Source organism: Podarcis gaigeae (genome assembly GCF_964106915.1).
Source record: "Podarcis gaigeae genome assembly, chromosome: 1".
Taxonomy (NCBI): domain Eukaryota; kingdom Metazoa; phylum Chordata; class Lepidosauria; order Squamata; family Lacertidae; genus Podarcis; species Podarcis gaigeae.
The window spans coordinates 99,042,237-99,065,482 of NC_139678.1; the positions used below are offsets into that span (position 1 = coordinate 99,042,237).

The window sequence follows — 23,246 nt, forward strand, 5'->3', positions numbered from 1 at the left end:
TTTTGCACTGGGTTTTCCACATAACAAATCATACAGAAGATAATGCAAACTGGTGCCTCCTCTCTTTACATATCCTCTATGGCAAGACTTGCCTAACTTAGGAACAAGCCAGCAGCAGAAACTTTCATTCTATATTTATTATCCATTCACAGGGGCTTGTGTAGTAGAACATCCTTGTCAATCGTATAAGTGTCCTGCTTTTGCTACCTATTTTTGCTTGTCTTGTTCAAAGAATCACAGATTTGTAGAGTTGGAAGGGACTATGAGGGACACCTAGTCCAACTCCCTGCAATGAGGGAATCTTTCACTCAATGTGGGGCTTTAATCAGTGACTCTGAGATAGAGTCTCGTGCTCTACCGACTGAGCTATCCTTCAGGGCTTGTTTCAAAATGACTTGCTGTGGTCCTGTTCTCTCTCTAGTGGCCTCTGATCTTTCTAAAAGCATTCTGTTATTTTTCCCTACATTACATTATATTCCAAATCTCAAGTGTATACAAGATCTCAGATGCACAACAGCTAGAGATAAACAACAAAGAAAAGCACACAATCTGAGCATTTTTGCAGTGTTTTGAACATATATGCGGATCTACTTTGCTGTATTTGAAAGGCTGTAAGAAAAGCAATATTCTAGTGACAACGAGACTATAATTAGGCCAAATGAGTTTTAAACTGTTCAAATAATGATGCTGTATTTGGTGTTTTAATGAGACATGAAATGGCACACCTCTAACCTACATATAAAAAAAGTCCTTAATTATATGTCTCTTTCTCAAAAGGTAGTTAGTTTGCTCCTTGACTGTGGTTAAGATGATGAAAGACTTGTATTCTATTCTCTTCCTATCTGCTTTTTACTTGAACCACAGATCAATAAACAGTGTCACAGCACATAAGAAACCAAAGTCTCCCTCTGCTACGCTGCCACCATCAGCTACAACTCTATTGCTGAATAAAATCTTCAGAGTATTAGAGGATATGCTTACCTTATAGAACATCTTTTACAAAGGAAAGACAGAAAAAGACTGGGGAAAAATTACAATCCACTTTGAATCATCTTGCTATATTAAAAACAAGCTTTATAACAGATGATTCAATAGGATCCAGAAATTTGCTAGGACTGAGACAAAAGGCTGGTGGAAAAAGAATGCACGAAGTACAGAATTTGAAAGAAAACAAGAGCAGAAATATATTTCACAATTATATGCCTGAAAAAAGAGCAGTGCAGATTTGAAATCCTAAAACTTTAATTTAATTTAGTGAGTTTCTCACATGGGCATTGTCAATTTGTTCTGAATCTTTTTTAGAAGAGTAGAAAAACATACACATTAAAGACTGTGCAGAGCAGACACCTTTTGATCATAGTAAGGCTCTCTTCCTTTCATTACAGTCTATTTTTTCCCATAGATCTGCTGTAAATGAGAAATATAACCTTGCATGAGCTTTTCCAGAAGCTAAAAATTTAAGTAGCTGTTTTTGATATTCTTTTTCTTGCATTGACACTAACATAGTTTTGAAAGCCTTGCAAAGAAGAATAAAGGTTCTGAATCTTCAGCAAAACTCTATTTCATTTCCCCCCACCCACTAACTAGGGGTTCTGGCCTACACTCAGTAATGCAAATATGAGTCCGATTGATTCCAGTCAGCTAAATGGATTATTATCAAGGAGCAGGCCTGCAGCCTAGTTATCAACTAGATATTTGGGGGGCTTTTTAAAAGAAAAAGTAGATATAAAAGGATTGTAAGAAATCTGATCACAGCTTTATGGCAGCTATTTCAGCATCTAATTTCAAATCTCATTTTGGAACCTGATTTTTTTTTTTAAGCCAATGATGGTCACTGTCCACTAGGACTAGTGAGGTGAAGGGCAGGGCAGAGGGCAGGGCAACTAACAGCAGTCAGAGCTGGAGGAAGGCAGAGCACACGTGCCACATACAGAGACAGAATTTAAGTAGTGAAATGGGGAGAAAGAGAAAGGTGAAGGGAAAGGAAGAAAAAGGGAAGTTTAGGGGCAGAAGCAGCTGGTAAAGGGCAGACAAGTTATAGGCAGGTGAGAGCTCTCCTGTGCTGCACTGAAAAAAAGGAAGCCCTTTTATCCCAGCACAGTACAAAAACCTAAACAACCTGATCATGGTTCCAATATAGCAACTTTTCCTCTGCTTCTTCTTGCTCAGTCTTTGAAGTGGTGTGTTGGCTAAGCATCCTTCTGTCAGCATCAGCAATGTGAGAGATTGAAACCATCCTGAATGAATTCTAATTGGTCGAGGGATACCACTCAAGAGTAAAATTGGGAGAAATAGGACTCACAGGATGGAGGTTTAGTTAAGCTCAGACTGGCTTGACATTCATTAGGTACTGGCAGCAAATGCAGATCTAGGGGAGCTTGACTAGTTTGGTTGCCCAGGGTGTGGAGCTTCTGGGATGCCACAGTAGGCACCACATCTATGAAGTCCAATGGAAAGCAAAAGGTGGGAGGGGTGGCACTAGATTTTGACGTCACACAGGGCACCACTGAAATTTGAGACTCCAGAGTCTGTCGCTGCTGGCACAGTCATTCATTTGCGGCACAGAAGCTGAACAGACACTATATATAGAAAAATGTACACTCATGAATGAACCTCCCCCCCCTCAGAATGTTTCTCTTGTTGAAGGCAAACAGGTAACTTTCACATATTACCTCTTGCAGACCTCTTCTGTCCCCTGAAAATCTGCTTTAGAGGGTGGGGGGGGGGGGAATAACCTCATGTTTAAAATGGGAGAAATATTCTGCAATGTCTCCAGTGGATTGATTGTGGGCAATGGTCTCAAACAAGGCTAGCTGGCAATGTCATCAGGCTCAACTTTGGCAAGGGTCAGCTCCACCTCCAAGTTCCTAATTGAAAATTCTAAAGTGTAGCTGATCCCAGTGAGGCTTGAAGTTACTGCTGATCAGCATAAACTCCAAGCCCTGCTTTCTGCAGAGTTGGGCTTCTGTTGGTGCTCGCATTGGGTGCCAAATTTAAAAGGCACCAACAGAAGCCCCACTAGCCAATAAACAATCAGGAGTGTGTTTTAAGATTCACGACTGTTCCTTTGCAGTCACATCTTTACCTGCCCCATACCTGACGTCATAAATGGCATCAAAGGTGGGCGTGGCTTGGGGGAAAAAACAGCCTCACAGGTAAAATTAATAATAAATTAGGATCGGCTGCCATGTTTAAATAGGCCCGGAATATGAGAGGTTGCCCACTGCTGATTTAGAGAATTGACTGATTAATAGATAGCTATTAGAATAAAATGTCTGCCACTGAAATTTCTGTGGGAATATAATAAAAACATGGTGCTTCATTTTAATAAGTACTGTACTGCACTCTTTCTTCAGAGTTGGAAAAGGCTCCTCTTGTGCAACCACATACACTGATACCAGAAAGCAGGGCTAGGAGTGTTGTGGGACTCCAACTCCCATCAGCCCCAGCCAGTGTGGCCAATGGTCAGGGATAATGGGAGCTCTAGTTCAGCAACACCTGAAGTAAAAAATGAAACTGACCCTGTCCATGTGAATATCCAACATAGACATTTGTTGGATATCAAACAGCAAGCCCCAGTGAATTAGTGCCACTGGGTGCATTTTTTAAAAAGCAGCTGAGTGATGCAGAGTTCTGGTCATTTTGGCTGATATAATACTGCCAAGATTCTGGGCCCATGAGGGGGAAAGGAATAAATAATTCCAGGCTCTACATTTCCTTATCGGAGAGCTCTCTCAGCTATGGGAGTGATGTAGAGGCAATGAAGTGCAGGAACGGCTGCTAAGGCAGGCCAAACAAAATGAAATTAAAAAGAAAGCTTCATATAACGGACATTTTCCTTCCAGCAAAGTCCCTTGCTTGCAAGGACACAGGGAAGGAAGAGCAAAGGAAGGTTTTTCTGTCATAAAACATAGAACTGTATAGGCCAAAACAAAGCCCTACGTTGACACTGTACACTACTAACCAGGCAGGGCTAGTTGTCACTGTTTTGGTTGTATTTATCTGCAACCCAAAAGGAGGTACCTCTCTGGTACCACTGAATAATAGGAAATGCAAAATATATAGATGGGTTGCAGCAAAAAGAAAAGAAATAAAAACAAAAATGAATGGTATGGGAGTAAAACAAAACAGGGATGATGTAAAGTTACCTAGGCTCACAAACTTGAGAAGTTTGCTGCATATCACTATACTTTCAATTTGTGGCTGGCCTAATCTGATGAATGCTGTAATCCAACGTCTGTGAATCACAAGTAGACCTTAGTCCCAGGTAAGTGTACATAGGTATCTACCCAAATACTGAAAAATACTTATTTCATAACAGAAAAAAACTAGGTTAAAGTAAAAAAAAAAGTGTTTATCTGTAGTTAATTGGCAGTTTTGAGTACAGTATCAGCAATGACACCTGCCAAAACCCACTAAAATGACATTCATGATGAATGACAAGTGAAAAGAAATATTGAAATTGATTTTTGCTGCATAATCTTAGTTTGTATTATATTACTATATTTCAAATCCATTGCTGTGGTTTGTGGATCAATATGAAAACTAAACAAGTTTTATTTCTTGGGCTTATAAATGCCTTTACTCGTGTATACTGCTCATAGCTTCATGATCCTATGTTTATTTTAGTTTCAGTATAATAAATTTATGTAACAGTATGAATCATCCAATTAACCCCTCTGTATGTCCATAAAAAACAGTGCAACGCCATACGTGTCTACTCAGAAGTTACAGTGAATTCAATGGGACTTACTCCATTGTAAAAGTATATAAAAGTATTTTTCGTTTGCACCACGGAGAAGGGTGGTCTCCTTTTACATCCCAATTTCTTTTTCTTCTCTTTTTCACAGTAAGGCAGAATGCCTTGTGTGTCATTATGCATGCTGATGGTGAACAGATTGCAGGGGGAAAATAGGCTGTAGAGTCAACACATTGGCTAGGGAAATCCTTTCTTCAATTTGACTTCATTAAACCAAACTTGCTAATTCCCTTAAATGCTTAGTTTATTATTGCTAATGAAAATATGCATTAATTATCTAATAAGGCATAGTATTAATACCATTAAATCAATGCTCATGGGATGTTGCTAGGAGCAAGGCAGAGTCTCAGGTCTAACATCCAAAGGGAATAATTACTTCCTGATAGTTTCATTTAAGGTGGACTTAAATTATTATAAATACTCATCTGTATGTGGGAGAGAATCAGATGAGATCTAGTTGAAGGATAGAACTGACTGAATTAACCTTGACTGAGTGTAGCTGTCTACTCACATTAGCTAAACTTTTTCAAATGTTTTTGACTAATATAAAGACTACCATCTAATACTTTGGGAAAGGTTTTAATCCAGCTTTCTGCTGATGTGTTAGTTTTCTATCTGCAAGGGGTTTGAACTCTGACACCTTGAGGGTTCTGTTCTGGTTCTCCAACTATATAAAATGTAAAAATGAAAGAAATTTCATTCATACTTTGGCATAATCTATCACATTTACTAAGGCAATAAGTGTTAGCTACTGCAAATAAAGATAAATACGAAAGAGCTGGGGGAAAGAACTACATAGGTGACAACTGTTTCTCCTTACCTCTTTTAACTTTGCAAGATTTTTTGTCTGGCTGAAGAAGATAACCTTCCACACAGCTGCAAGCATACGAGCCATCTGAATTTTCGCAGGTTTGGCTGCAGACCCCATACAGACTGCATTCATTTACATCTGATGGGAACATCAAAATGGTTTGATTAGAAGCAAGTGTTAGAATGAGAGATTTACATACAAAGCCCCCTTCCTTTTGTCTAAACATCAAGCTTTCTTTCATGTATCTTTCTGAGTCTCAGGCCATATGGTACAGCTGGAATCTGGGACATTAGCTGTCTGAAAAGATGGTCTGAAGAAGAAGAGTTGGGATTTGATATCCTGCTTTATCACTACCCAAAGGAGTCTCAAAGCGGCTAACATTCTCTTTTCCCTTCCTCCCCCACAACAAATACTCTGTGAGGTGAGTGAGGCTGAGAGACTTCAGAGAAGTGTGACTGGCCCAAGGTCACCAAGCAGTTGCATGTGGAGGAATGGGGAATCGAACCCGGTTCACCAGATTACGAGTCTACCGCTCTTAACCACTATACCACACTGGCTCTGACTATCTGAGGGCTACCCAGTAAATGTGTGAAAGTTGATGTAAGAATGTTCACATCCTAGTTAAAAGCAGGATGACTTTCAGATTCCTTCCATCAATTCTGTAACTGCACTCTAATATGTTTTCAGGGTTTCAATGTTCTGTTTCCCCCATGATCTGCCAATCTCACCCCTCTGTTCTGCTCTGTTAAGTCAGATGATCCTGGCTAAGCAGCAATGACATTCCATTTCTCTCACTTCTTGACAAAGGATCTTGCTATTCTGAAGAGTGACAGCACTGATTCCAACATTTTGACCTTTTTTAGGACCCCTGCATAAAAGTAATGTCCTGTTTGACCATTGGCTATTTTCTCACTCATCCGTGCCCAGGACTGAAATGCTATCCTGTTCTATCACAAATATCTTACTATTTCAAGGCAATGGTTCTTCAGACAACTATGCATTTAAAATCATATGCAACTTCTCCAAGATCTCCTGAAATCAAGATGAAACCCCACCAAAGTAGTTCATTGAGCTCGAGGGCTTAAAAATAATATGACAGGATAGTTATTTACCTTGGCACGTTTTCCCATTGATGCCAAGTTCATATCCTTTCTCACAGTAGCATCCAGTTCTGTTCCTGGATATAGCACATTTGTACTGGCACTGCATTTGTTGACATTTTGGTTGCATTTCTGCAAAAGAAAGATAGTAAAATGTTATCAAAGTGAGCATATTTCATATTATTACTACAGCAACATTCTTGTTCAGTTGTTTGTTTGTTTTTAAAGGGGGGGGGAGTAAATGCATTTACAACACCAGAAGCAGGCAAGAATGGAAAGACCCCAACTCTGACATTCATGATCTTGAGTCTCTAGCTAACACAGTTTTCCTGAGGCAAGTTAATAAGTTCACAGATCAAAGTTTTACCTTTTCCACCCATAAAGCCTTAACCAGAAACACGGGGGAAGCAAGAGAGCAGGTTGATCTTTGGAGCTGCATTTGTTCTAGAATAGGGAACCCTTGCTAACCTTGGTGTGTTTGTGTGTGTGTGTGTTCCAAATTTCTTGGAGTCCTTCAACATGAGGAACTGTGGGCATTTTTGGGCTCTTACAATAATGCCCCTAAGCAAGATGGTATTCCTTTTAATCTACCCTCAACTGCATTCCTGAACAGGAATCCCATGACAGGGATTTTTTTAAAAAATGTAATTTTTACATCTAAATCCACCAGTTCTTAAACATCCCTTCATATTATACAGACAAGGTGAAGAACTTTCAAGCTGGTGAAAAAGAAGCCCTACGATCACTTGGTGCTAATTATAAATTGAATTCCCAGCTCCTAATTGGTGGTATTGGCAGCACTGCCACTACCAGGGTAGAAGGGCAGCAGTAAATCAAACCAAACTGAAGATCTTCCAGCCAGATTATCTATTTAGCCTGTCACAAGTACTATATTCTCCCCGTAAATGGGGGAGGGGGAGGCAATTGCAGCACAGTTTCAGTGAGGTCTATAACTTAGCTATGTCAGTTAACTGTTGCTAGCTGAACAGCAGTTTCTGTCACATGTATTTCAATTCCTATTGCTTTGTTTCTGCTTTGCCTTTTCTTTTGCAGATTATCTTTCTTCTCTTTATTTTCTCCCCCAAGTCGTCTTTCAGCTGCTCCCAAAACCAACTTTCTCCCTAGGTTTTGGCCTTTCCAAACTTCCTGCATTCCTCTCTTCACTGACACCAGTATTCTGTCACTTCACAGGTGATATACTACACATGGCCTCCAGCTCTTGCTTCCCCTTCATGTCAGCAGGCATTAACAACTTTAACACTCTGGGGCAAATATAATTTAGCTTGCAATTCCAGCAAGTAAGGCAAAGGCCAATATACAAAACTGCTTTAAAATGGGAGTGACTTTAGGGGAGTTTGTATGCTACATTCAACAGGTGTACAGTCTGTGTACATGCCTATACAACCATTGAGCTGTACATGTGTTATTCACATGTGACATTCAACAAGTGTACTCTCTCTAGTCTATACACATTTGCTGGCTGCAAAAGGGAATTGCTTCAATGACACTTATTAAATTTGTCACGGAAGCAATTCCCTTTTACTGGCAACAAGGCAAGGCATGCCAGGCATATTGCACTTCCTTAAACAGTATTGTGTTCATTACTTGTTCCTGGCCACTTATGTTCTTCTTAGAATTGCCATAAATGTATTGCGTAAGTCAGATTTGAAGTGAAATGTGTGTCGGCCTTCTAAGGTACAAAGGAAGTGAAACTTTCCCAAGGGTTAGTAAACTCTACACATCTTTGTCAGGTATATCCTAAACTGAAGAACAAGGCATGTTTTTTTTTAAATGCAACACCAATATGAGGAAAACCAAAAGATTCATGTCTGAACAAGAGATGCACCCTTCAAGTTTGCAGTTGAACAACAAATGGTTTTAAAACTTTTATGAGCATGGTTTAAAGAAGCAAGTGGAAATCACGTAGACCTATCTGCCTTTTCTATTGCACTTTTATCTTGCATCACGGCTCCAGGCCTACTTTGCCTCAAGTAAGAAATATGCAACATAGTTATAGCCAGCTCTTTCTAGCTGGCTACTTAAATAAAGGAATCACCTATGACAAGGCCTTTCAACTTTCTAGGGAAAGTCTGAGGCCTGCAAAACTTCCCCCTTTACTGCACACTGGTTCTGGCTGAAAGTTAAAGCATGTTTCTATCCCTTGGAACAGAGGCAAACCCGGCCCTCCAGATATTTGGGGACTATAACTCCCATCATCCCTGACCGCTGGTCCTGTTAGCTAGGGATGATGGGGGTTGTAGTCCCAAAACATCTGGAGGGCCGAGTTTGCCTGTGCCTGCCTTGGAATGCTGCTAGAGGAGTGGTCACAGTTTATAGTTTCACCAAAGGAAGTAGTAGGATAAAATTGAACTCCATCTGAAATCATGCTTCCCTCCATCCTTACTTTATTGTCACAAAAAGTTGAAGAACTCCATGATGTAGGTTAGGTGAAGAGCCAGTGACTTTGTTTCTTTCAATATTAGAATTAAGCATCATTCAGTGAAATTGATTGCCGGTAGCTTTAGGACAGCGCTCCAAAAGTGTCTTCACACAATGCTTACTTCATTTGTGGAATATGCTACTATTGGATGTGGTGATGGCAAGTGACTTAAATGGCTTTGAAAAACAATTGGCAGAATTGTGGAGCATATGTGCCCCAAATAAACAGCAACTGGCCCTGACAAGTGGGACCTGCCAGAGCATCCTGGCAGGCATGGCCTGAAGGGGTGGGGTGGGGTGTCACACATGTGACACCATGCACACGCAACAGCTGCCTCTCCCCAAAAATGTGGGACCCAACTCGGCTCCTGCTAATACTTCACTCTTGTGCATACAGAAGAACCCAGAGCAGAACCCAGAGAACTAGCATTACTGTTAGTACAGACAATGATAGCTATATGGAACATCTAGGATCAAAAGTAGTCAATGGGGAAGTGTGGGCAGGGGGGAGATGAACAACGGGAAAGGTTGTTTGCCTTCATGCCGTACTTGTTGACTGCTTAGAACAATCTGGCTAGTCAGTGATGGAAATCAGGATGATGAACTAAATGGGCCCCTGGTCTGATCCAGAAGAGCTCTCATGTGTTCAAGCTAATGGCCATTCATTTAGTCTTACGGCTACAACTGCCTGAGGCATGAGGTTGCAGAAGCTTTTGTATTATTCCAGTAACTGCTTTGTATGCTTGGCTCAGTTCCTCAGTTAAAACCCATCAGGAATCTCTGACTTTCGCTCAGCTGTGTTCCTAATTAAAAGATCTTGCAATTTCATTTGTCAGTCAAGTTCTCGCTGTCTTATCCTCAATTCAACGAACTACCTCTCACACAACAAAGTCTTTATTGATTTAAGGCAACCTCTCTCTGGGTTTTTGATTTTTTAAAAATGAAAACAAGAGTTACCTTGCCAATCAGCAGTTTGCTGTTCATTAATCTCTTTAGCAATGACTAATAAACTTATTGCCCTCCTACCCACCTCCTATACACAATGAATTTTCAGAGAAAGAAATCCACTCATAATACAGTAATTCCGGCTAATTACTATCCCTTATTAGCCCTCCAATAACAGAGTGAGTGTGAAGCAAGGGCTTGCCTTCATATATGGTCTGTCTCCAAATAGTATGCTTATCTGAGGTACGTTAACGCATTTCAATATATCATCCAACTGTTTTGCAAAGCTGGTGTCAGCTACTACAGTGAGAAGGTTGTTGGGTGACAAATCTTTTATAATGGATAGAACAAAATGTTTTGTTCAGACAGAATAGCATGAACAAGTCTTTTGTTCACTTGTTTCTCCCATTCCATCTCCTCCACTAGCACAACCCTGAGAAGAGTGGAAGCATTCATTTCCATTTTTCATGAACTGAAATTTAGTATTATATCCAAACCTTGAAAATTCCACTTGCACATAGATACCACAGGGTTTACCATGATAATTACCCCTTTTCTGGGTGGGTGGCGGTTGTGGCCCCTCACAGATCATCTGTCATCTCCAGTAGCCAAGATGAACGAGCTTGGCTGGCCCTGTAAATCTTTCTGGCTGGCCCCATTGCAGGGTGGGATTGCCCACTAAAATCTCTAATTTGAACAGGCCAATCAGGGGCCTGCTAGTGGGCGGAGCCTCACTGAGGGATCATGATTCAGATGCTTGCACTCTAGTCCAACAGTGACACATAAAAGCTACCTCGGTAGTTTGGGGTCTTGGGGAGACCATAATCCTTGGCACGACACTGTCAAAAGTTTCCACCCTCTGGCTGGAGGATGGAATGGCTATACACCCAATGCCTAGCCAAAATCCACCTACATCTGGAATCTTTAAAGTTGTGGCCATTTCTAACCCAAATCATTCTCTGCTTGAGGTTGTTCATTACAGCTTAGCTATAGCCACTGCAGAAGGGGGATGGCGCTGTGACTAGGAACACAACTTTCATCTGTCATTCTCTCATAGCTCTTCAGTTCTTATAAAATCAATATTTTTTCCGTAAACACGCAAATCCAGGCAGCTCGTTGCTGATGCCACTTCATGGCTTCAAAGGCATACAACATTTTACCATAAAGGTAGCTTGATTTAGGACGTTGTAAAAGAATAAACAGTAGAAATATATAGCTTGTCATCTTTTACTAGTGACAATAACAAGAAACTTTATTGATATAATTTAAACATAGTATATAATTACACAGTTCATTGAAAATTGTTAGCCTGCATGTGTCCTTTTGTAATTCTTATACCCTAGACAGGTTGTATTTCTTCCTCAAGGAAGCATGAAGGAGGGGTCAGCTGAATTATTGTTGCAAAAGTGGGAGCCTCTCCTAAAATGTAACCTGATTTATTCATCTCTGTTTTATCTTTTGACTGATGAAAAGCATTTCAAAATATTTAAAAAGTGGATAACTAGATTCACTTCCATTTTTCGCTCTTCTAATCGCTCAGAGAGGTGTTTTTAAAAATGCGTATTGAATTCCTTCACATTGCCATTTATGTCCCATTGAATTCAGTAGATCTTGGGGCGGGTAAGATTGCTGTTCTGTTTCCTAAAATATGTTAACAGAAGTTGATGACAGAGACATTAAATCTTAATTCTGTTGCAAATCATTATGACGTCAGGTGACCAAGAGGCAGGTTATCCCACCCACCTGTCAAAGTAGGCCTCTGGATGTGGGGACAAGTAATGATCTGGTCTGCTAGGACAAAAAGGTTCACTACCCCCTGCTATATGGGGAGCGGAGAGGGGTTTTTTCAGATTTCCCCAGAAGGGAATATAGCTCAGTGGCTAGCCATATGGTCACATGAAGAAGATCCCAGTCTCAGGCCCTGACCGTTCCAATTAATGCACCTCAGGCAGCAATGATAGGAAATGATGCTAATAACAGGATCAATTAGCAATGGAGACAAAAGAAGATGGAAGGCTGAACAGGAAAGAAATACATAAGGAATATGGTAGCCAAGCCACATGTGGAGAATGAGCAGTCAACTCTCCCAGACAGTTCATTTTGAGGAAAAAAGAAGCCTTCTCATGAGTGGTGCTTGTTCTCATTTTACTTATTTAAAATACAGTGGTGCCTCGCAAGACGAAATTAATCTGTTCCGTGAGGCTCTTCGTATAGCGGTTTTTTCGTCTTGCGAAGCAAGCCCATTGACAGCTTAGAGGATTAGCGCTATTAGCGGTTTAGCGGCTTTTAGTGATCAGCTGTTAAGCGGCTTATCAGTGGATCAGCTGATAAGCGGCTTAGCGGCTTAGGGAAAGGGGGGGAAAACCCGCAGGAAATCGCAAGACATTTTCGTCTTGCGAAGCAAGCCCATAAAGAAATTCGTTTTGCGAAGCGCCTCCAAAACGGAAAACCCTTTCGTCTAGCGGGTTTTCCGTCTTGCGAGGCGTTCGTCTTGCGGGGCACCACTGTATATTTTAATGCCCTTATGATGAAAAATTCCAAGGTGCCGTATAATGGAGTTCTAAAAATATTTACACAGAATTGCTGTAACTTCTTGCTTCTTTTCCTTTTCCTTTCCATTACTATTTCTAAGCAAATGCAAGGTCCATGGGGCTCCGGCTACATTGTTTCCCTCTGCAAAGTACTGCCTTAGTCAGCTGGTTGGGGTTGTCTAGTGATAGTGTTTCTATCACTGTTGCTATGATTTCACAGAACCTAAGTAATAGTTCAATTTACCTTTTATATTTCCCAGCATAATATCTACAGTGCCACAATAATAATAATTAAAAAAGACCATAGGGAAAATATAGGTGGATTCTAAACTTGCTTACTTCACCAGATCCTACAGGTTTTACTTCTAAATAACTATATTTTGGACTGGAGTCTCAGGACTTGTAACATTCTTTAAACATAATGCACCTGATTTAATTGAACCCCACACTACCATAGCTCCAAGATAGCCTGGTTACTTTATTTAAAAAGAAACAAAGAAAAGTGCAGTCCTTGTGCTTCGTTGTTTTGCTCTGCACTTTTGTCTTGGCATGGAGACAGGTTGAACAGACCCATGTCACTCCTTGAATGGATGTACACACCATCTTCAGTCAAGCTGAGGGCATATGAGAACAACAGGGAGAAGAATAAGCCAGAGAGAGCTGGAGTGAGAACACAGCCCTATTTCACAGGATGAGCCTTCATACTGGATTGTGCTGCATATGTTCTCCTGGAATAACACAATCATTTTATGGAGCTTAGGTGAGCATCCTATTATATTGACCAGTGTGAGAAGTCCTTTTTGGCTGATGAGATCAAAGTCTTTCATCAGGTCTATGAAGGTGGTGCACAAGGGGCATCTCTGCTGTCGGCATTTCTCCTGCATTTGGCGGAGTGAGAAAATCATGTTGACTGTTGACCTCTGGGCTCTAAAGCCACATTGTGACTTGAGATAGACCCTGTTAGACAGTGACTGTAATCTGTTGAGAACTACATGGTTAAAGGTTTTCCACGCAACACTCAGCAGGGAGATTCCTCAGTAGTTGTTACAATCATGGTGGTCACCTTTGTTCTTGTAGAGGGTCACAACGCTTGAGATGTGCACTGGATTACAACTAATCCCGAATGCGGCAGCTAGACTGGTGACTGGGGGCGGCTGCCAAGACCACATAACACCGGTCTTGAAAGACCTACATTGGCTCCCAGTACGTTTCCGAGCACAATTCAAAGTGCTGGTGTTGACCTTTAAAGCCCTAAACGGCCTCGGCCCAGTATACCTGAAGGAGCGTCTCCACCCCCATCGTTCAGCCCGGACGCTGAGGTCCAGCACCGAGGGCCTTCTGGCGGTTCCCTCATTGCGAGAAGCAAAGCTACAGGGTACCAGGCAGAGGGCCTTCTTGGTAGTGGCGCCTGCCCTGTGGAATGCCCTCCCATCAGATGTCAAAGCGATAAATAACTACCTGACATTCAGAAGACATCTTAAGGCAGCCCTGTTCAGGGAAGTTTTTAATCTGTGATATTTTAGTGTATTGTTGGTTTCTATGGAAGCCACCCAGAGTGGCTGGGGAAACCCAGCCAGATGGGCGGGGTACAAATAATAAATTATTATTATTATTATTGTGCATGTCTTGTGGCATGCATCCTGTTTCCCAACACTGCAAGAGAAGGCCGTGGAGTTGCATCATGAGGGAGGAGTTGAGGCTGGCTATCAACACTTCTGTTGGGATTCCATCCCGTCCTGGGGTTTTACCACATGTTTATGAGTTGATGGTGTTCTTCAGATCATCAAGGGAAGGACAGACACCCAGATCTTCAAGACAGGCAGAGTCTGAATGCTGTCAACTGTGATGTCAGCAACCATGTTTTCCTGCAAGTACAATTCTTAATAGTGCTCTCTGCCCGTTGCTTCATCTGCTTGCTGCGGTCTGTGATGATTTCTCCAGACAAGGTTTTCAGTGGTGCAGTTTTCCTGACGGCTGTTCCAAAGGCCTTCTTCATGCCTTCAGACATTTAGTGGGTGTTGCTACTGACAGCAGGCAAGCTGAATGTTCTGACAATCTGCTGGGCATCACTCCTTGCTTTTCTTGGTGCAGCAAGTGTCTTCTTGCAGGACTCATGCTCAACCAGGGCAACTAACCCTACAGCTTAGTGTATGTAGGGAGGGTCATTCATCACACACACACACACACACACACACACACACACACACACACTGTCTCACACAAATGTTGAGATGGCTGTGAAATCAACACAGGCTATACATTATGGAACCTTGCTGCCAGGGCCAAGCAGTGGCGTTGCAATGGGGGGGGGGGCGGTTTGCCCCGGGTGCCATGTCTGGGGGGGGGGGTACAAGAAGGCACCTCGTGGCAGTGTGAGCAGCCATCACACCGCCGCAGCTGCATGTGGAGGACTGAGCGCTGTATGGATGGCGGTGGGATCCCTCCGTTGCTGCTACAGCCACATGTAGAGGATCATCCGTTCGCAGCTGTAGCTGCAATGGAGGGATCCCGGCACCGCCCGTATGGCGCTCGAGTGGCAAACTGCTATGTATAGCGCACGTGTGGCGTCGCTACGTACGGCACATGCGTCACACATAGTGATGCCGCACATGCGCCCTATGTAGCAATGCCCCGCCGCAGGTGTCACAACACCTTCGTTCACCCCCGGGGCCAAGTACCATAGCTGTCAACCTTCCTTATTTGGCGGGAAACTCCCATATTCCAGGGACGTTTCCCGCTGCTATCCCGGATTGTTGATATCCCGTAAATTTCCCACATGTCAAAGAAAGCAGCTCCTCTCCCTCCCGGTTCCCTGCTGGCCAGGGAGGCTCCTCAACTGCATTGCTCGGCTGCCCAATAAGGAGTCTGAGAACGACTGGGGGGGTGGAGCTTGCATGCATTGTTCCAATCAAATTGGCTGCGTTGACTGGGGACTTGCCTTTGCTTCAGCACTTCCCTGCTGTATCCCTTTGCTGGGTTGCTGCGCAGTGGGAACCACTGCTTGAGGCTTTGTTTGGCTGCTGACTGGGCTTTCTGCCTTTGGCTCGGAGGGGCTCTATTCTCTCTCTCTCCCTCTGTGTGTGTGTGTGTGTGTGTGTGAGAGAGAGAGAGAGAGAGAGAGAGAGAGAGAGAGAGAATGTGCCACTTAAGCTGATAGTAGGAATGCTGTAGCTTCACACACTTACCTTCACACAATGTGTAATTAACTTGGGGAATTTTTTTACCGCAGGATGTGGTGAGGTCAGTACTTTAGATTTACAAGGGGATCTGAGAGATGAATGGGAGATAAGTTTGTTAGTATTAATGGACAGCTAAATAGAAACGTAACCCCAAAAGTTAGGAGAAAGATATCCTGACTGGGTAGCTTTGCTCACTAGTAACATTGAACCACGAGGACAAGATGGTTGGACAGTGTTCTCAAGGCTACCAACATGAGTTTGACCAAACTGCGGGAGGCAGTGGAAGACAGGAGTGCCTGGGACAGGTGAGGCTGCTGATCCCTTATTTTGGCTGCCAATCCCTTATTTTTGAGGCTGCTGATCCCTTATTTTCAAATCTGAAAGTTGACAGCTATGCCAAGTACACTGTGAAATGATAAAACACTATCATCTTGTAGTTCTGAAGCAATGGGTAGCCCTTGAAGTCCTTCCTAAATGTGGTTGTGGACAATGTACATCATGGGTGCCTCAAACTTTAGGTACGTTCAGTTCCCAAAGGCACACGCAGCAGCCACTGTTACTTACATTTAATATGTTATTTATCCCTTTTGTAACACAGAATTAAATGTCTATCCAAAAGGCTAATCTTAAATCACACACATAAAGTCATTTATGCCAGCAAAGCACATGAGGAGTTCTATTAGCCTCTAAGCTTCACCCAGTAAACCATACAAATGAGGGCAAAAAAGGCTGCTATACTGCGTTCCTGCCAGTATTAAGGAACATCTTCATTCATTATTTTGTTTATTTTTAAGGTGCTTTTTTGAACTATAGTGCTGCTGCTCTAGTTATTTTTAATGGAACACGTTGCATATGATAGAATTATATTGCAGTATCTTTTTTTCCATTTAAAATGACCTACTACATTATGCTGAGGCATCATCTTCTGCTTTACAAGCAAGAATTGTTCAGTACCATGTTGCCCTTGAAGAGTATAAAGAACTTTAGGACAGATTACTAACACAGCTCTTCTCAGAAATCACATTCTAATTGTATACCATACATATTCTAATATCATTTGCATATTCAGATTTTTTTGTCTGGCTTGTGTTTCCATGGATGTGATTGTATCTATTCATGTTCTTTTTATTATTTGATACTCTAATGTCTAGACCTTTATCAATTATATGCTGTAAGCTCCGTGTTGTTTCTCCCCTACCCCTGCCATTTTATATTACCCATTTTTCAGGTACATTTCTTTTGCAGATTAGGCGGTATGATCTAATTTAATTTGCCCTAAGCTTTTTGTCGTTTCTGCAGCATAACTCTCTCTTGTTTTCTTTCTTGACAGCAAAGGATACTATGATTGATAGAATTCAATTGCTGGTTTGAAATAATGCAGGCGGTTCTTATTGTACAGTTGTCGGCCTTTTTATGAGATTTACCTATTGTACCATGAAAAATGCGACAAAAATATAATGATCTTTGGTCACACACCTGGTCCCATAACTCTGCCATGGTAAATATACCATGGAGAATAGATATGGAGATATGAATTGAGATTCATAAGCTTGCTTACCAGTCATAGCTGTGCAGAGTCAAAGGCCAACACAGTAGCAAAATGATTCACATTTAAGATAATGTGAAATACATGAAGAAGACAGATGTGCTCTATTAGTTGTTGCACGAATAAGTTAGAAACTTAGGCAAGCAGGGTAATTATTTTGCTCAGTTCCAGATTCTATCCCATGTCTCCAGGTGTGCATCACTGTTTCCTTGCGTATAAGTGAAATACGCTATAATACTATGACAGCCTTCACCAACATGGTGCCCTCCTGAAGTTTTGGACTATGGCCCCATCAGTCCCAGGCAATTATTAGCATCCCTTTTATGAGTATGCTTGAGAGGATGGTGGGCTGGGCAACTGTAGGCACCCCAGAATGAAGCAGTTTCTGGCCCAATTTCAGCACCAAAGCTGTCTTGGCCATCTGATTGATGACCTGGAGGTGGATGGAAAAATACTATTCTTAATTTTCCTTAGCCTCTTGTTGGCTTTGATTATGGTAGACCACAATAACATCCTATAGTGTCCATGGGGGTTGGGGGCACTGTGTTACAGTGGGAGGTACAGTGGGAAGATCCTGCCTCCAGGATCACTGCCAGAGAGTAACATGTGGAAACTCCTCTTTGAACCCATAGTAACATTGCTATGGGGACCTACGGGGTTCCATATTGGCTCTCATGCTATTTAATGTTCTAGTTATTTTTCAATGGTGTGTTAGTATTTTTCTTTTAGTTACTATTTTTATTGATGTCTATGTTGCCCAGTGTATACATACACATCCCTCTGAGTTCTTCTGGAGGAAGGGATTTATAAGTGTCTTAGCAAAATAAATATTACAACCTTCTGTTATCTCCGCAGCTACTGTAGTTCTGTGGTCAAGGTTCATATGGATGATGTTCTTCCACATAGTTAATTCTGTGAGCAATACTTATTAAATTTAAAACATTGCTAGACCCTCTATTGCCATATCTTCTGCTTTGCAGACAAAATATAAATATTAATTATAAAAACCAAACAAACAGGTCATATAGGGTCGCAAAAATACTGTATAAAAATGTGAAAGAAAACTAAAAAAAAATGTTCACTAGTCGGGGGGGGGGGATAATGCCTAGTAAACTTCTTTGATGAGGATATTCTAAAGACAAGGAGCCACAAACAATTAGTATATAAATGGCAATTTCTAAAAGTTTCTATGGATCCCATTATACAGATTTTTGATGCCTTTGGAGTTTTGTTTCAGGAGACCCTCTTTTGTAAAAAGTCAGAAATACTCACAAAGGCTTCCCTTCATTATACAGCACAGTGGAAAGTAATTTGTACGAAATTACTTCAAAGAGAGGTTCTGAACCACCTGAGAGTGAAGAGTCAGATTAAATCGCATACTCCCAACTGGACATAAACTGCACTTAGATGGCTGTGCTCTAGATCAGCAAAGAAATTATCAGTGTTCTCTCTCAAAATGGGAACAAAGCAGCAACAGACTTCCCCCCTGTGATGTCAGGCCATGAATTTAGACCAAGGTGACGGCCACTCATTGATATGTGTAATATTAGCAGTAATTATATTATTTGTACCCCACACCTTAATCAAATTAATAAAAAACTACCTGAACACAGCTAAACATTTGATTCGGCAACATACATTTTCATTGAAATCACTGCACTTTTAGACATGCAACAGAACCTAAGATTTAAAAACTGGACGATCTGCACACAGGCAGAAACTAGCACTTTAAAAATATTGCTGAATAATTGTTCCTGAAAACGTAGAATGAAACATGGATGAAGAATATCTTATAACCTATATAGACAGAGAGCCTAAAGGCTCAGTACCTCATCCAGTTAGAGGAACATCATAGAATGATTTCTAGATCTTAGATAGATTGAATAAGTTTATATTGGGGAGGGCAAAATAGCACTGTCAATTCAAATGTCAAATCTATTATGTGAAACTGCTTTTAAGCTCATAATAGTGTGTGCCGCAAAGCAGTTTTGCACTGCAGATGAAGTTTCCCCACACAAGAACTTTCTGACCTTCAAAGTGTTGGTGCTGACCTTTAAAGCCCTAAACGGCCTCAGTCCTGTATACCTGAAGGAGCATCTTCACCCCCATGGTTCAGCCCAGACACTGAGGTCCAGTGCCGAGGGCCTTCTGGCACTTCCATCACTGCGAGAAGCGAAGTTACAGGGAACTAGGCAGAAGGCCTTCTCGGTAGTGGCACCCACCCTGTGGAACACCCTCCCACCAGATGCCAAGGACATAAACAGCTATCTCACCTTTAGAAGACATCTGAAGGCAGCCCTGTTCAGGGAAGTTTTTAATGACTGACATTTTATTCTGTTTTTAGTCCTCTGTTGGAAGCTGCCCAGAGTGGCTGGGGAAACCCAGCCAGATGGGCGGGGTATAGATAATAAAATTATTATCATCTTTATCACTCTAAAAATCTGAGGAAAACTGGGATTCCAGCCATCAGTCTTCTAAACCACCCACTATAAGAGAACTCAACTGGGTATCTGCATAGATGGCAAACAGCAGAGAGAGAGAGAGAGAGAGGGACAAACAGGAGGATTATCCTTTACAACTCTCAGATCACATTGAGAATCAGTTTTATGAAGCCAGTGCTGATCCTGTTTCTGTCTCACAGGAGGAGACTTTTTTTTTTTTTATAATAATTTTTATTAAGGTTTTCCAAATTAGAACAAATCAAAGCAAATTAAATCCAATCTATTGCCAATAACTAGGACTTCCCCTCCCTACCCCCTCTTGTGTTCCAAATCTTCCAAATAAGCAATTAAATTCAACAAATTCTTATCCCCAAATTACACTCTTCGTCAATAACCCAATTTATCCAAATTCTCGTCCCCTAAGATCGATCTATACCCTTCTACGGGTTTCCCCCTTTCGAACATAGTACAGATGAAAATAAGATAAATGTAAATAATAATTTTACAGCCTTTGGATTCCAATTTTCCCTCCCCTCTTTCCCCTTTGCGTTTCACCTATCCCTCCACTTCTAATATCTTCCTGGAGTTCCCACATTACACTATATCCCTCTGGTTCTTTGCCAGTCTTTAATTACGGATGTCCAATCGTAGAAGGAGTCTATCAAATAAGGGCCCATTTCTTCTATCCAGGTTTTTATATCCAGGAGTAAAAACTCCAATTTTGTATCCATAAGCTTGTCAAACCTGAATATCCCAAATGTTCCCCCAGTTCTGTCCAGTTCTTGTTGTTTCCTTGTTCTTATCAATCATTCTCCTCCTTTTTATTTCTCTGTTCTCCCACAGAAATGTTCTTTTTCCAAAAGTTTCTAGTGTCTCTGCAGAGGTTTGTTATTCTTGAAGCAAAGCATTACATCATGTTCCTTTCATTTTCCAACAAATAGTTCCATTGTTTCCTGTAGTGTGTAGACCTCTGTAGACAAAATAGTGTTCCATTCCTGCAGTTTCCCAGGAGATTGAAAGTTCCATTCAACTGTTCACATTTCCTGTGAAAAACACATGCAATGTCCCTCGGCTCCTCTAGGTGGATTGCAGTAACAAAGTTCCCTTCCAGAATCACATCCACCAGACCAAGTAGCTTGTTGACCGATATTTAAAACAGTTTGTATTCAATTTGTAACAAATATAACCGGCAAAGTCCTCATAACAAAGTCTCTATTTTAATCTTCCTTTTTGACAGCTCTTTGACAGCTGTCAAAACCTCCATCACTTTTCTCCAGGCAGTTTCACGAATCGCTCCAGGGATTCCGGGGGGGTTGCTTTTTTTAAAACAATTCCACTTTTCTCCTCCAGCTCAATCTTATAATTTTCCCTCGCGAAGTTGCTGATTCGGCAAGATAAGGTTACACTCGATCTTAGTTGTCCAGTCCTTTGTTTTGGCTCTTCTACAATTTAGGGGTAGGCTGACTTCCTTTTTTCCACCTCCCCCGTTCGCTCCGAATTTTAAAAATTTATCCCCTTTTTTTTTTAGTCTATATTCCAATTACTCACGGGTTCTTCTTTAGAGCCGAATTTTCAATAGAAGAAGTCAGCGCTCTCCGCCGGATGGCATGCGGCTGCGCTCGGCAGGGATAGCAGAGAACTCAAAGCACCACGCTTCTCCCCGGCACCCGATCCGTAGCCTTTAAAAAGGCTCCTTCACGAGTCGGGAGGGCGCTAACGGTGCCAGCCGAGTCTCCATGTCCACGGCCTCAATCTGGCCGTGGTTTTTAAGGGTCCCCGCATCGCCGGTGCGGTAGGACCCAGCCCCTGCCAAGCCGGCTCCATATGAACCTTGACCCCTCACAGGAGGAGACTGAGTGCTTTGCATTTTAAGTGCACAGGGTTCAACATTGCTTTGGAGTTATTTTTTCAAGCACTTAACAGTTTTATAAAGTTTTGATCTTCAATCCGGAAGGTTAAGTGAAGCATAACAGCAAATGGCTTTAATTCTAAGCATCAGTATTGGCAGGAGGTCTGGGATCTCTAAGGAGTATTTTTTTTCTTATCATTTCCCTCTACTTGGCAGCATGTGCTTCAGGTTTTTGAGGCTAATACGATATCCCAAGGCACTGGATGTCATCATTGTATAGCTTGCTCTTTATTGCTGTGCTTTTTATGTCTTTATCTTTATTCAGTGTCAAGGACCTGCACAACTGGACAGCTTAAATGCTCCATCAGATTATTACAAAGATGACATGAATATTTTCGCAATGTTTAAACTGCAGCTGTGCTGATGTTCACCGCTGAATGCTTTCGGCATGAAAAGGAGCACAAGTTATTCCTTGAATAAGTTTTTCATGGCTTTTTGGCTTTGTCACTGCCCCTCTCAAGACCACCACTTTGCAGTAGCTGGAATGATATTATTGCACCAATTCAAAGAAAGAGCAACATCTTTGCCCCTGTTCACAGCACCTCGAAACATTCTAGTCCCTTCTGGTCCAAATGTATTGAAATACCCCACATTAAATCCTACTGCTTTGCCACCAACATAAAAATGGTATGTTTGAAACCAATTCTTTCTGACTTGGCTAAGCAGTATTAGGGGACTGTGCAGTGTTGATGGTGCAGTGCAGTATCAGGCAAAAAACATGCATGAATGGGGAAAACTGTAACTTTGCAATCCATGGCACAGCATAACAACTCAAAAAAATCATTGCCTTAAAAAATAAAAATAAAGGAACTTTATGGAGTACACATGAAACCAGAAAAAAATGACTTGGCTAAAATGTTTCCCACTTCCAACCAAGAAAACACAGTTTTCTCCATTTCACATTTAGCATCCACAGCTTTTATTGATAAATATCCACATTCTATTAAGATATTTGTTACACACTAGATAGGACTTTTTCTGTATGCACAAAACAGCTAAAGGACAGTGCCACTGAGTGCATCAGAATACACACCTCTGAGCACCGAATAACCCTACTTAGGTGCCAACTTGCAACTATACCAAGCACCCATATCCTCTGTTGCTTTATTTTCTATATATTCTGCAAGTTCACATTCTACAAGCTTATGTGGCTGGGGTTTCACAGTCCTACCAGCTTCCTTCAAATTGAGTAAATTAATGTACAATCTCAACACTGTCATCAAACTGTGGAGGTCTCTGGTTTGTTTTACAGGTGCAGTAAAGTTGCAGGAGGCAGGGCTAAGGCATTATAAGGTTTAGATAACAACAGGATAGCCAAATGGGATTTAAACAAGCTACAACTTTATTGATGTCAGCAGGTTTTGGCATAGGCATAGGATTGATTGATTGATTGATTGATTGATTAGATTTATACACCACCCTTCATCATAAGATCTCCGGGCAGTTCACAGATGTGATGTCTACCCTGGATCAACCAACCTGTCTGCTGGTTGTTATTTTTTGCAAGGTTAACCACGGTTTATGATCGCCCTATACTATACATCAAATCAGGGTGACCTCTTCAAGATCACCATTTGGGAGGATGC

At 41.5% G+C, this 23,246-nt stretch overlaps 1 protein-coding gene across 1 annotated transcript in view; it reads right to left on the reverse strand.

The window, feature by feature from the left end:
* The window catches only part of LRP1B (LDL receptor related protein 1B), a 755,078-nt gene that overhangs the window by 302,729 nt on the left and 429,103 nt on the right, over positions 1 to 23,246 (reverse strand). The window contains exons 4-5 of the mRNA XM_083702321.1: positions 6,683 to 6,802; positions 5,580 to 5,708 (exon numbers count right to left, since the gene is read on the reverse strand). Of these exons, the coding sequence (XP_083558447.1) occupies positions 5,580 to 5,708; positions 6,683 to 6,802 (249 nt within the window). The remainder of the gene's footprint in view (positions 1 to 5,579; positions 5,709 to 6,682; positions 6,803 to 23,246) is intronic.